The following is a 13,919-nucleotide window of genomic DNA, read 5'->3' on the forward strand; positions in this document are numbered from 1 at the left end:
CGTACGAAAGTGTTGTTTACAAAGGATTAAAAACGAACCTGTGAAAGCGTTCGAACCCGTTTCTCTTCGGAAACTCCCTTTGCTTAGTTCCCGACGAAAAGTGCCTCTGCCTAGAGATCTACATGGAGATTCAGTAATCGCGATGGCGAGATAGATGTAGTTTTTGGCATTGGTATATATATATATATATATACATACTATACATGAATAGCTACACATGTATATATATAAATATATGGATGTGTATATATAGGTGTGTAGATCGGTGGATTCTTCCCCTTTTTTCTTCCGCAGACGGAGGATGCGTTGCATTCTTGCTCTGCATGTTTCTCGTCCTTTTCACTTTTTCTCGTGCTGATCTCACCCGTTGCTCCTGGCCAGTCAATCAACGATGAGTCAGCAAAGCTCCTGGAGGAGCCGTCGAGGTCTCCGCTACTGCCCACGTGAGACAGATCCTTGGGGGATCTCAGCAGTCCGTTCTTCTTCTTCCCTCTCTTCTCCTTCTTCTGCGCCTCTGGCTGTTTCGTCTTCCTCGTTCCCCGCTTCGTCGCCGTCCTCGTTTCCTTTTGTCTCGCCCTCTTCTTTGCGACAGTCTCATCGCTCTCCTGCGGCCTGTCCCTCTCCGGCTTCTTGGCCTCACTCTCCAGCCTCGGAGACGAACCCCGCCTGGGGCCAGAGTCGCGAGAAGGCTATTTTCCCCCCGGCCGCTTTGGATGCGTCGGACGCGTCCCTCTCCGCGGCAGAAAGCGAGGCAACTCTGCGAGACGAAGACGACGCGAGGGAACATTCCGGGACGCGCAGGTCCGCGCGAAATCTACAAGACGAGCGAAGGACGAGACGAGAAGAACGTGCAGACCCCGCGGGGATGCCCGACGAGAGACGCCCTCCACAGGACTCAGAAGCAAAAAACAGACAATCCCACTTTGACACAGCCCTCTACGAAGCCTTTCAGGACGGCGCCTCCTTCGCGCAAATGCCATGGCGTGTCCTCGGTGCGTTTCAGTTTTTCTCAAAAAAAGACCGAACGCGCCTTCCCGGAAGCTTTCGGGGAAACGCGCTGAATTCCGTTTCACAGACCACACTGCGTGTGCGCAGGATGGCAACCCTGAGACGCCCGTTTTTTCTTCTCTCTGCCGCGCACTGCTTTCGCGAGACTCCTCCGTTCTCTCTGGGGGGACCGTGTCGCAGCTCCCCGCTTCAGCCGCGCCCGCCAAGCAGCCTCCATGCGCCGTCGTGTCCATGCTCTTTCGCGCTGTTCCTCGTCACCGACGGGATTCCGCGTTTCATCTCGTAGCTGTTTCCCTCTCTGTCTTTGCTCCTTTTCTTCTCCCTGTGACAGACGCGTCCCAGCCGTGGCTACTGAAGGGCCGCCTTGGGGCTGCGTGCGAGAGAACCGAGCTGGCGAGCGAAGAAGGTCGACTTGAAAACCGAAGCCGGTCTCCGTCCTGGAGCTCTTCTCGTGAGGCGACCGGTGCGTCAGGCCTCGACGCTGGGAGAAGAGACGAAAACGACAGCTGGAAACTTCTTCTTCTCCTCACAGACTGTCGCTTCTGCTGGGCAGCGGGGTTCGCTGCGGCAGATCTCGCCCGTCTCCAGGTAGGAACTTTGTGCCTCTGCATGCGAGGAGATTTGCATATCGGACCGACCTTGCTTCTTGAGGATGCCGCCCAGACAGCCCTACCGGCGAGGAGTCGAGGAAGAGGAAGGAGAGAGAGGAACGAAAAGAGACTGACAAGAGATACACGAGAGATAAGAGAGAGAAGGACGAGTGCGCAGGGACAGGTTGGTGACCGCACTTGCTCGAAATTTTCAGAGGCTCGCACGTCCGCGTTTTTGTCTCCTAGTTGTCTGTTTCTTTTTCTGCTGTGTTTCGTCGCTGCCTGGAAATCACAGGCAGGCTGCACGTGACACTGTCAAGCTCCCAAGCGCCGGTCCCTCCGCAGGGCGGCGTCGCTCAACCTTTTGTCTTCTCGGGTGGTTTTCTCTCGTCGGTTTCTCGCGGCGTTTGCGCGCCGTTTCATGAGGAAGGAACAACCCATTTCGCCCCTGAGAACGTGACGTATTTTGTCCATTCTGCGCACGCATGCGAACACAGACGAGTAGCCTGTCTCCAGCCGCCTTCGCGATCTCCGCAGAGGCTCTCCCTCGGTAAGAGACAAGGAGGGAAAGAGAGAGAAAGGGAGAGAAAGGGAGAGAAAGGGAGAGAAGAGAAACCGAGAGAAAGAGAGAGAGAGGGAAAGAAAGAGAAACCGAGAGAAAGAGAGAGAAACAGAGCGAGGGAGAAACAGAGCGAGGGAGAAACACAGAGAGAAAGGAAGGTAATGAGCGAGAAAGAGAGAGAAACAGTGAAGACGGGGAAGGCAGAGAGAAAGCGAACGATAGAACCAGAAAGGGACGAAATGGAGAGAATGCGAAAGAAACCGGTGCGCATCGGTCATCGAAGTGTACGAGCTGCGCGAGCGTAGGCCTCTGTGTAAATGTTGAATCTGGAGTAAAACAAGGGATTGTTCATCTTCCCTTCCTTCTGCGTCTGGGTCCTCTTTTCCCTTAGGCTCCTCTACAGGCTTCTCCTCTCGCGTCCTTCACCGAAATCGCTTTCGATTCAAGTTGTCTCCTCTTCCTCTTTGTCCTCTCCTTCCTCTGCTTCTTCGTCTCTACCTTCTTCCGCTTCAAAGTCGTTTCCGTGCGATGCTCGAGATCCTGCGTTTGAGAAGGAACTGGTTGTGTCGGCGCTCCTCGACGGGGTTTTGCCTGTTCGTTTTCGTTTGCCACTCTCCCTGTTGCCGCAGGCGTCTCCTCTCCTGCGGCAACAGCTCTATCTCCCCTGCCTGGCGCTGCTCAGGCTCTACCAGTCTCTGCTCCTCCGCCTGCAGTCCCAGCTTCTGTCTCGTGCGAGCGCTGGACAGCTCTCAGAAGAGGAGACCGCAGCGCGGGCCGAGGCGACGCTCACGCAGCTGATTCAGCGCGAAGTCGACGCGCGCTTGTGCCCCGTCACGGCCTTTCCCGATCCAGAGACGCCAGGCGATTCGCTCTCAGCCAGGCACGTGGAAGTTCTCACTTTCTCTCCGTGGCCGAGCATCGACATCGCGCAGGCTTGCCGGTGCCTCCGAGGAGACGCGCCTCTCAGTCAAAACGAGGCGTTTGCAGAGCAAGGCTGCGAGACTGCGCCGCCCGCTTCTGACTGGACCATGCCGACAGCTGTTGCGTACTTTGCTCTCACGAGAAGGCTCCTGCCGCCGCGCTGTTCGACTCCGGAGGAGTTTCGAGCCTCCGCGGCGCTGCGGGCGCAGTTCGTCGGAAGCGAGACGCTGCAGCGAGAGGCGCACAGTGTACGCACTGCATGCAAGAGGAAAGTCTGGAGAGAAGGAGACACTTTCATCGGGACCGGGGAAGGCGCGACAGCGAGCGCAGAGGCCCAAGGGGACAGCCCGCCTCGGGGGGGCGCAGCGGCGTCCCGGTGGCGCGAGAAGGAAGGGATCATTCCAGCGACAAAAATCGTCAAAAACCGAAAGAGGGAACGAGAGACCCCAGAAACGCGACGGAGGCTGCGCTTCTCAGGAAACAGTCCCGGCGGGAACCAAGTGTAGAGACACCACCTGTGCGGGTAGAGGCATTTGCAGAATCGCGGCGGAGTCTCAAGTCAGGTGTTTGTGCGAAAAGCCAAAGTGACGATGGATACATATGTGTATATATGCATATGTATCTGTGCGCGTGCGTATGTGTATTTGGGTGTGTGTATGGAGGCGCGCCGTTCTGGCCCCCGCGGGTTTGGCTCGGATTTTTGTTCTTTGTTTGGTTCGTGAGAAGTCGTTTTCCCTGGTGAGGAGCCCTACCGAGAGGCGGCGTCGTGAAAGAGTCGCACGAGTTGCTGCGCCACCTGAGATCCACCTTCGCTCTGGCGAGTCAAAAGACTCCTCACGGGCGAACCAGGGCGATCGGCCACTCGCGCGTTCCTCTTCACACTCGGTAGCCTCTCTCTATTTTCCGCCTCTCGCGTTTACGAACCGACGCGGGTTTGTCCTAGACCTTTTTGCGTCTGAGACTTCTCGCATTTTGCGGGGGTACGACAAAATGATCGGGGCCTTTCTGCGCAGCAACCACATGCGGAACCAGCCAAGAGACGCTGCGCGGCGGCGCACCTCACACCCCAGAGAATGCGCGAAGAAGAAATGGAAGGTTTTTTGGGGGGCGAAGGAGCACTCGGCATGCGGAACTCTGCTCGTGCAGGGCGGGGGTATCGATTTCGACACGAGACGTCCACCGTGAAAAGCCCAAACCTGAGTCTGGATGTTCCAGAGCGGCGAGAAACAGCGAAAAAACCCTCGAAAACGTTTCAATTCAGGAGCGAAACTGCCACGGAGCATGAGCCGCCTCGCTCACACACACATGCGGGGGGGGGGCACATGCGCGCCGCACAACTCGGGCGTTCCTCCGTCAGCCTCTGTGTCGAAACAAGCGCATATTCATGCAGACAGTTATGCATATATATATATATATATATATATGAATATACTTACACACACATATCTGCATATGTATACGCCTTTGTATTTGGAGAGACGATGAAACTTAGTTACCGACCGACAGGTTTGGTCACAGCGGATTCGTACGCCGTCGACCTCTCTGTCTCTTTGCCGCTGTATCTCTCCTCTGCTTATCGCTCTACCTGCACCCGTACACAAATATATATGCCCATGTGGAAGTATCGGAGCATTTGTGGTATGTGCATGGCCTTCCGGAGGATGTAGCGAATCCCTCTTCCGTTTCGTTCGGAATCCAGAAAGCAGCTGCGCACGTAAGCGCGCGTTTCCCCAACCTCTTCATTCGCTCGCCTGACTCTCAGCGGAGACAAAAGTTCATTTGTTGTTCGTGACAAACGTGCGCTTCGTCCTCTGGCGCCTTGCCGCCTCTCGGCCGCCGCCTCGGGGAGAATCGAACAACTGCGCGGTTTCTGCGGTGTCGCGACTCGCTCACGGATTTAACGCGCGAGACGACAAGAAGAACCGCCTTCTTCAGGAAGCAGCGAACGCGGAAGGACCGGTCGCGTCATCACGTCGCTTCAGCGCGAGTGTCGTCTATTCGTTCTCTCGCAGTCGAGGCAAAGAACGTGCAGGGAGAAAGGCACAAGTCTGTCAGAAGCCCGCGCCCCCTTCGCTGCTTGCCGCTACCAATCTGCATGCGGTTGCGCACTCGACTCTCCCCTGACAGAGGCCCTACAACCGCTGAGAAAAAGGGAAGGAGATGACAGTATCTTGAGAAAGGGAAGGCACGACTCACCGTTCTAAAGCGGAACGGAAACAGCCCTCTGCGCATGTGTAAGACCCGAGAGGAAGCGCAGGACGAGCGCCGCCGCAGAATCGCACAGAACGGGAGAAAGGACCGAATCGGAAACAAAAGAAGAAAATTGAAACAGACAGCGAGACCCGTGCGCGCGTCCCAGATTTGTCCGATGGTGATTCGCAGAGAAGAAAGGAAAAACAGAAAAGGAAACGGGCACTGTCGGATACTGAGGTTTCGTCGCCCCGAGGTAAGGGGCGGCGAAGAGTAGAAACATGAAAGACAACGTCAGTGGAGAAACAAGAGGATCCAGAGGATGAGAGCGGTCATGCAGAAGATTACCAACCAGATGATACACCTGCAGGCAAAAGCAGAGGCGAGAGAAACAAAGAGACGAGAAGTGGGATCACAGTCTCCTGGCGACTTGGGCTGATTTTGCATGCAGGGTCGAAGAGGCCCAGGCGGAAAAGAAAGCAAGAGTTAAAAGGAGCAAAAAGGAACTGACAACGCAGCCTTGGCGCAGCAGAACGGGAAAATAAAACAGGCTAGAAAAAACGTGGAGCAAGAGGGAGAAGGAAGAAGAACAAGGGAGAGAGAGAAGGAATAAGAACAAGAGAAACAGAAAGAAGAAGAACAAAAGAAAAAGAAGGAAGAAGAACAAGGGAGAGAGAAGGAAGACAAAGAGAGAGAGGAGGAAGAAGAGAGAGAGGAGGAAGAAGAGAGAGAGGAGGAAGAAGAGAGAGAGGAGGAAGAAGAGAAAGCGGTAGCGTGAGGGAAACTCACTTTCTGCGTGTGGTGGCGCGACTGAGGCGACGTGCATGCACCAGTTCCCGGTTCGCCTGGCTGGCCGAGTCTCGAGTGGAGTCGAGGAGATTGATGACGCCGTCTGAAAAACGGAAGAGCGGCAGAAAGTCTAGAGCTCTATTAATCGCCAGGTCTCAAGACGCCTCTGAGCTGAGGGAACGCGGAAAGGGAGAACAGAGGCGAAAGGCAGAGGACCCAGCAAGTCAGAAAACAGACAAGAGATCTTCAGAGACCGGACACGCTTTGCGTCCGCCTTCCGTCCACACCAGATGAAAAACACATCTTCATACATAAAAAAAAGATATAAAAGTATACAAAGATAATCACAATTATACAAACACAGATAAGCAATTGCATATCTATATCTATGTATATTCGTTTGTGTGAGAAAACCCGTTGAGAGGCATGTTTTACCAATGCCCAGTTGCTGATCGTCCACGTAGAAGGCCAGTTGCTCATAAAGTGATTGGATGCCTGAGAAAGGAAACACAGAAGGAAAGAAACGCTTCCGTTGCCTTTCAAAACAAGATCCTGATTCGAAGTCCAGCGCACGGATATAAGAAGCAAGATTCTTCTCCGTGCTTCAGAATTTCATGTCCGCACATGCACCCATACACCAACAAATACACATACCTATATATATATATATATATATATATAGGTGAATACATAATTAAATTGACACACACTGAACACATGTTTGTACACAGAGCTAGAGGAAAGGAGACAACGAGAGCGAGAGACAGAGAGACAGAGAAAGGGAGAAGAGAGAAGCTGAAGGAGGGAGCGAGAACGAGGTAAAGAAGGAGAGAGTCAGAGAGCAAGAGAAGGAGAGACACTGGCATGCATGTGGATTGACGTGAAGAGAGCCGTTGACGCTGACCTTGAATTTCGCGTTGGATTTTTGCGAGGCCGTCGAGTTGTTCCTGGCGAATCGCGTGTTCAATGCAGCCCTCCGGAATCTCGACGGGGACGTTGGGCCTGCAAAAGCGCGCAAAGGATCGCCACGTGTATATCGACGGCCCCTTCACTATTCTCAGCAACGCAATCGCTCGTTCCTCGTTGATTCGTCGCTCCGGCTTCTGTCCCCAACTCCCCAACCCCTCTCCCAGACAGGTGTTTGTCCGCACGACCCAGAAAAAGAAACCGCCGTGTCTCCCCGTCTTCGGTCCGTTTCGGATGCTGAGGAAGAACCTACCGCGCTTGGCTACTCAGAGAACTCCCGTTGTGCACGGCTGCCTCGTCTCCACGCGAACGGTCGAGCAATGCCTGGTAAGCTCTCATTTCTCTGTCCTCGCCTTCTTCTCGGTGTTCTCGATTTTCCGAGGGCGGCGACGCAATGACGCCTGCAGCCGCCGCGATGGCCGCGCCTTTCCGACTCTCGAGGCCATACGCTTTCCGATGTGCGTGCTCACTGTCTCTTCCTTCCTCTCTCTCGCCTTGCCATCTCCGCTCGCCTCGCCCAGCAGCACCGTCTCCGCTCGTCTCCACTTGGGGCGAAAAGCTGCCGTCTGCAGTCTTGCTTCCTCTGTGCATTCGCTGGGCGTCTTCCCAGGAAGAAAGACGTCCTGGACTCCCTCGCCGCCCCTCGCTCCCAGCACGGCCCCGAAGCGCCAGTTCCCGAGCTGTATGTACACCCCGCGAGAGCGTGTGCGACGCCGACTGCTCCTGCCGCATGCGCTGGTGGCTAGCCAGGAGGTCGAGCAGGCCTTCGCGCTGCCTTTGAAAATTCTCGTCCGAGTCTTGCGAGTGAAACGGCGACGAGTGGCTGCTCGGCGCGTCGCGAACAGCCGCCAGCGCACGCGGCGAAGGCAAAGACGCCCGAGGAGGAGGCGGTGCCTCCAGTGCTGACGCATAAACCCCAGAGACAAACAAAAGACGAAGCAAACGCACGCAGTTGCATGCATATATATATATATATATATATATATATATATATATATATTTATATGACTTGATAGAGCGACGGAGAAACCGTTTCATTTGGATCTGTCCCTTTGCGCGGGACGCACGAGAGCCTCGTCGATGTTCGGAACCACGTGGAGACTCTTCCTCGTTATACAATCATTCTTTGTTCATTTGCCTACGAACACATCCGCGTGTAAACGTGCGTAGATGTGTTTGTGCGCCTCCATCGCGTGAGTGGCTTATCAGATCATTCGACGATAAACAACTGCAAGAACATAAATGCATGTATCTATATCTATCCATATCGATCTAATATATATATATATATATATATATACAGGAGGGAGAGAGGAATGTTACCTTCAGCAGCTTCTTTGAGGTTTTTGGTGGCGAGGCGAAGACTTTGGATGAGGCGCTGGTGCATGAACTGGCGATGTTGCTTTTCGGCGTGCGAGGTCGCGGCGCTTGCATGCATTGCGAGGTGGGCGAGTCTGCGGTGCGCCTCCTCCGCGGCCGCCCGCGCCGCTTCCAGCTGTCCGCGAAGCTCGGTTTGGTGTCGCAGAAGAACGAGAGAGTTGGAAACTGCACAAGAAGAGGAATGAGAAGAGAGGCGGGACACGTCCGGCTGGTCTTCCGAGGCGTGGGGCGAGGGCGGATCGGAAGACTCCGGAGAGGGGAGAGGCTGCTCGTCTCGCGTTGAGGCTCTCACATCTTTCCACGCCGTCTGCTGGGAGGCTGCAGGTTCGTCTCTGCCTTCGCTCTCGGGGAAGGGAGAGGCCGCCAGGGCGTCGATTTCGGTTTTCAGCCTCCGAATCGAAGACGAAAAGCGCCGGAGTTGCTGGAGGAGATCCTGTACCACTCGGCAGTCTTCGAGGTACGCCGCGTCCGCAGCTGCGGAAGGCGACGCATGCAGAGGCAGAAGAGACACCCCCTGCGGCGACGCAGCCAGCAGGGCGGAATGGAACGCGAAAGACATGGCGGGAGCGTGCAGGAGGCCGTACAAATTTTTCAGAGGAAAGGAAGCGCAGAAGCAAAGGTAAAATGACAAGAGATCAGGGGCAGAGAGTGACAGAGAGGAAGAGAGGGAGAAGAGGAAGAGAGGGAGAAGAGGAAGAGAGGGAGACAAGAAACAGAGAGAGAGAGAAGGGGACGTGGATGACCTTGAGGATTCGCAAGATAGCGCCAGCAGCGCGTCGAGAAGAGGAGAGCCGAGGGTGGTGGACCATGAAAGAACTGAGAGCAGAAGGGAAGAAAGAGCGACGCCGCGACAGAGAGTCGGGAGAGAGGCGAAGACGAGCGACAACGGAAAGCCAGCAGAAACACGAAAAGGCGAAGAGCGAGGGAAGCGTGGAGAGAGGACACACCTACAAATGGAAAGAGAGAGACGCAAAAAACAAATAGGAGACGGAGAGACAGAGCGCGACGCGAAACGGGAGGAACGCGCAGATGCTGCCGTTGCGTAGAGAGACCGAGACCGGTTACGTAGGCTTTTGTCTGCCAATCCCTCCACAAGGCTTCTTCTTTGAAGAAACGTTTATCGGTTTTTCTGCTCTTCCTGGTCTTCGCTGTTTAGAGTCTTGCCAAGATCCGGGAAGTGCGGCGGGTTGCGAAAATCTAAGTCCGCATGCTCAGCCTGTTTTTTTTTTCTCTGCACACTCCCGACTTTGCGCGGCGAAAACGCGTGAGAGACTCTGTACTGTCTCTGAGAAGAAAGGGAAGAACAAAAGCGACGACAAAATACAGAAGTTGTGAAGATCGCCGCTGGGGCGAGAAGAATAACTCTCTTTTCCCTTCTCTGCTTCCGGCTCGACGGCGCCAGCAGAACTGGGAACAGAAGGAGCTGGCTGTCGTCTTGGTTTTCTTCTTTTTGCGCGCGTCTGGAAGAAGATTCTGGACTTCGACGACGCTTTCTTCTTCCAACCTTTTGGATTACATTTCGCCCCTGCACTGCCTCCTGCGTCAGCTCTTCACCGTGATCTTCTCACCTCCCTTTCTTCTCTCCGGTCCCTCGTCTCTATCTCTGCCCACCTCTGCGGGACTGCGAATTTCCTCGCAAAAGACCAACATGCCTCGTGCCTTCGTCGGCCGTCGCCGGATGGCGGCGAGGACACACAACTCGCCTGGAAGTCTCTTTTACGCGAAGAGCGTCTCTCTCTCCTCTTCCTCTCGAGCCCTTACGTCTTTCCTCTCTTTTCCCGGTTCCCCTCCGACCCCTCTATCGTCTCCCTCGTCCTCTCTGTGTGCCTTTCCCGTCGACCTTTTGCCTCCTGGACCTTCTCTTTCTGTCCGCTGTAGCGTGTCTCCTAACCTCTCACGGTCGTCTGCAAGGGGTCGCGACGGAAGTCTCCTTTCCTCCGCTCTCGCCTCTCCGCGGCCAGCGCCCAGTCCCGCAAGAGGTACAGCTGTCTCTGCCTTCTCTTCTCTCGCTTTGTCTTCACGCACCTCCTTCTCCTATCTCTCTCCCTCCTTTTCTTTCTTTTCTCCCCTTTTCCCGGCAGGGTCCGTCCTGGATGCATGCGCTTCCGGCGGCAGGCGACCTGAGGGCGGAGTCGAGAGCCGCAATCGCCCCGGATGCGCGACCGCGCCGGCTTCTCTGTCCAGCTCCGGCCCAGTGCAGAGAATCTGCCTTTTCACGGCAAGGGGACCACGGCGGTTCTTTTCTGTGGGAAAATCAGAGACGCCTGTCGAGAATCCGGGCGAAGGGAAGGAGGAAGACGGGAGGACGGACGCGCACGAGGAGACACAGCCGGCCGGAGAGGAGGAGGTTTCGCGCGCAGAGCGCCAGAGGGAAGAGGAAGGTGGGACGGAGAAGCCGGAAGAGCTCCCAGTTGAAGAGAAGAAAGAGGAGAATCGCGCGAGACTCAGCGAAGAGACAGGAGAGAACAACAACTTTCCAGGAGACGCGTCCTCGCCTGTGGCGTCAGAGGAGGCCGGTTGTGAGGCGTCTTCAGCTAGCGCCTCGCCTCTGCCTCCCCAGTGGTGGGATTGCCCCAGCGAGCTGACCGAGTTTCTGGTTCCTCCGCCGCTGGAAAACTTTTTCAGCGTGGACGGCGGTGACTTGGACCGTGAACGCCTCCAGGCGGTGATTCGGCGGGTGTACGTACACTCGAACGCGCACTTGGCCGCGGCGCATGCTGAGCCTTCTGTGTGGTGTACAGACACCGCGTCTGGGGGTGAGGCGGAGCGCGAGACGAAGAGGCCAGACGAGCTGCCTCCCTGGTTTCAGTACCCTGACCCCAACACGATGTGGCCGAATCCGCTTCTCCACAACCACCGCCTGAAGCCGTTTGTGCGCCCACGGCCTTCGCTGGGGGCGGGGGTGGACGAAGAGCAAAGCAGCGAACGGCGAAGAGGCGCTGGGGAGGCGGAGGCCGCCGCTCTCGAGGACAAGCAGCTGCGCGTCAACAAGCACAGACTGGAGCATCTTTGGAAGTTCGCGCGAAGCTACGGCGTGGCCTGGGACGAACTTGACGAGGTGTACATACACTTCATGCAGATGAAGCGAACTCGCGAAGAGAGGTGGGAGGAACACCGAACAGACTTGCTGCAGTACGCCGCGGTGGTAGCCGCCAGAGAGGTGCGAGAAAAACGCAAGAAGGAGATTGCAGAAGCAGGCGTCGATCTCGCTGCCGTTCAGCCAGAACATCGAGAGCAAATGTGCTTGCCGCGGAGTCTTCATAGGAAGGAAACGCGACGGTGAGAGACGAGAAAAGGGCGGGGAGAGCAAGAAGGCAGCACGCCGGGGCGATGGCGCATAAAGCAGGCGAGAATAACGGAAGGACGGAAACATGCCGATAAGACAGAAGGAACATGACGTTCTTTCCTTCGACGGCGACAGCCCATGACAATCCTTTCTCTCGTGCTCTTCCCTTTATCAGTGTTTCGGTTTCCGTTCGCAAGGCTCTGGACAATTCCACATATATATGTATATATGTATATAACGATATCAGTCTGTAAAGTGTGTGCAAGTATTCGTACTTATATGTATATATATATATATATATATATGTATATGTGTATGTATATATAGGCATATGCCGATACACATTTGCATGTGTGAAGAGATATATATATATATATATATATATATATGCATATATGTATATGTATATGTATGCATACAGGTATGGGGGGTGACGGTTTTATTTGGCGTCCTCCGTCCGGTCAAAACCTGGTTGCGCCGGATACAGCGAGGCGACTGTGCCTGTGTCTTTCTTGGTGCTTGGTTTTTTCAGCTTATTCTTCGAGTGGCGGCGAAGTTACTTGGGGCCCTGGCGCCCAGGCGGCCTGCAGAAGTTGATGAAGGCTGTGGTAACACTCCGCATGTTGCAGCGGGAGACGAACGAGCGTTTTCTCTTTCTCGGCGACGCGAAGAGCAAGACTCGGGAGGAGCGCGAAGAAGCGCGTGCGCGGATGGAAGCGGAAATCATCGGCCTTCTTCAGCGGAGCGACGCAGCGACGGGTACCGGCAGCTGCGCGGGCGAGGTCGAAAACACGGCGGCGCCGGGGCAGGAAACGGGACAGCTCTTTGAAGTCTGGGAATTCGACGGCGTGGGGAAGAAGGAAACGATCGTGCGAGACGAGGAGGAAGACTTCGACGACGCACAAGTCGACGTGCGAACGTGAGGGGCCCCGGACGCTTCACAGCTAGCAGGCGCTAAAGAGAGGAAGGAGAGGCGAGCGGGAAGAAATCGAAAGAAAGGGGAAAGGAAACGAAATCTGAGAGACGATGGGACGAATCGAGTGTGAGGCGCGGGTGTGCGGATGCCCGGGTGCGCGGTGGAATGCCTTGGCGAAGATGCGGAAGGTCCAGAAGGGCAAATAAGCAGAGGGACGGAGGATGACAACAGAGCACGGCGGAGATGAAGCGGATCCGAAGCCGAAATCTGGAACGTGGAGAATCCCCCTGGCGCCGACGCCATACAGGCGAAGAACGTGAAGAGGAGAGTTGTGAGAACGATTCATGTGCTCACCAGGACTAGAAGTAGAGTCTGGGATGCCTGGAGGTGTAGAGCGAAACAGCTGAGAGAGAAAGGGAAGGCGGGGAGAAAAGGAGGGAGGGAAAGAAGAGAGAGAACAGTGACAGACAGAGGAAGAGAGGAAGAGAGGAAGAGCAGAGAGGAGAGTATGAAAGGGAAAGGTCGAAGGAGAAAGAAGCGCTGCACGGTATAAAGGATAAGAGGGTGCAGTCAAAGACGGCAACTCGAGTGGGAAACCACCCCTTCGCACGGGCTGTCGTCTCACCGGTTTTTGTCCTCTGACGTGCCTGTTTCTTTTTCTTTTGTATCTACGTCTTCTTGAGGAGACGCACCTCCTTCGCCTCTTGGTTGTCTCACGAACTCCGTTTCTTCTCAAGTTCAGCGTTTTCGCCGTGTTCCGTTCTTCGCGTTTCTCCCCTGTCTCTCGCCTTCCGCTGTCCTTGTCTCGTCTCTCCCTTCTGACGCGCTTGAGGGGATGATCAACCGCCGCGTGTCCACCTGGGGGCTGTGGCGGCAATGAAGTTTTGTTTCACCGCGAAAAAAGGTTCTTGGAGCGCGCCTCTTCGAAACATGCATGCACTGGACGCAGGCTCCCACGCTCGCCTGGATCTGGGATCCCGCGCTGTGTAGCTTAAATCCAGTAAACAGAGAATTTAGAATGCCTAGGTACTGACTAAAGCAAAAGTGTAACTTCGATCCACACGCTTCTCTCAAAGTCGCGCACTCTCGTCCTCGCTCTACCCCCCTCTTTCGCTCTCCCTTTCTCTAACGTTCCGACTATATATATATAGAGAGAGAGAGATAGATAATTTAGACCGTGCGTTTATGTGCGTGGTACAGTGAGCCTCAACAATCAGGAATGCAGATATGGGTAGATACGTGTAGATTAGGCATGTGTCTTTGTAAATCCATCTCCGCCTACCTTATCTGTCGGGTTGTATGCATATATAT

General features: G+C 55.0%; 3 protein-coding genes across 3 annotated transcripts; 2 read left to right on the forward strand and 1 right to left on the reverse strand.

Moving 5' to 3' along the window:
* Window positions 1-391: 391 nt before the first annotated feature.
* NCLIV_012310 (hypothetical protein) lies at window positions 392-3,587 on the forward strand (the record flags this gene model as incomplete). Its single annotated transcript, XM_003881417.1, has 3 exons — window positions 392-992; window positions 1,340-1,596; window positions 2,790-3,587. 3 exons carry the CDS (start codon window positions 392-394, stop codon window positions 3,585-3,587), a joined length of 1,656 nt encoding a protein of 551 aa, XP_003881466.1.
* Window positions 3,588-5,565: 1,978 nt separating this feature from the next.
* NCLIV_012320 (conserved hypothetical protein) lies at window positions 5,566-8,965 on the reverse strand (the record flags this gene model as incomplete). Its single annotated transcript, XM_003881418.1, has 6 exons — window positions 5,566-5,635; window positions 6,061-6,163; window positions 6,496-6,555; window positions 6,965-7,062; window positions 7,280-7,928; window positions 8,350-8,965. 6 exons carry the CDS (start codon window positions 8,963-8,965, stop codon window positions 5,566-5,568), a joined length of 1,596 nt encoding a protein of 531 aa, XP_003881467.1.
* Window positions 8,966-10,054: 1,089 nt separating this feature from the next.
* On the forward strand, window positions 10,055-12,615 carry NCLIV_012330 (conserved hypothetical protein; the record flags this gene model as incomplete). Its single annotated transcript, XM_003881419.1, has 4 exons — window positions 10,055-10,385; window positions 10,488-10,968; window positions 11,032-11,685; window positions 12,225-12,615. 4 exons carry the CDS (start codon window positions 10,055-10,057, stop codon window positions 12,613-12,615), a joined length of 1,857 nt encoding a protein of 618 aa, XP_003881468.1.
* Between the last annotated feature and the right edge of the window lie 1,304 nt (window positions 12,616-13,919).

The sequence above is a fragment of the Neospora caninum genome, chromosome V (assembly GCF_000208865.1).
Source record: "Neospora caninum Liverpool complete genome, chromosome V".
Taxonomy (NCBI): Eukaryota; Apicomplexa; class Conoidasida; order Eucoccidiorida; family Sarcocystidae; genus Neospora; species Neospora caninum.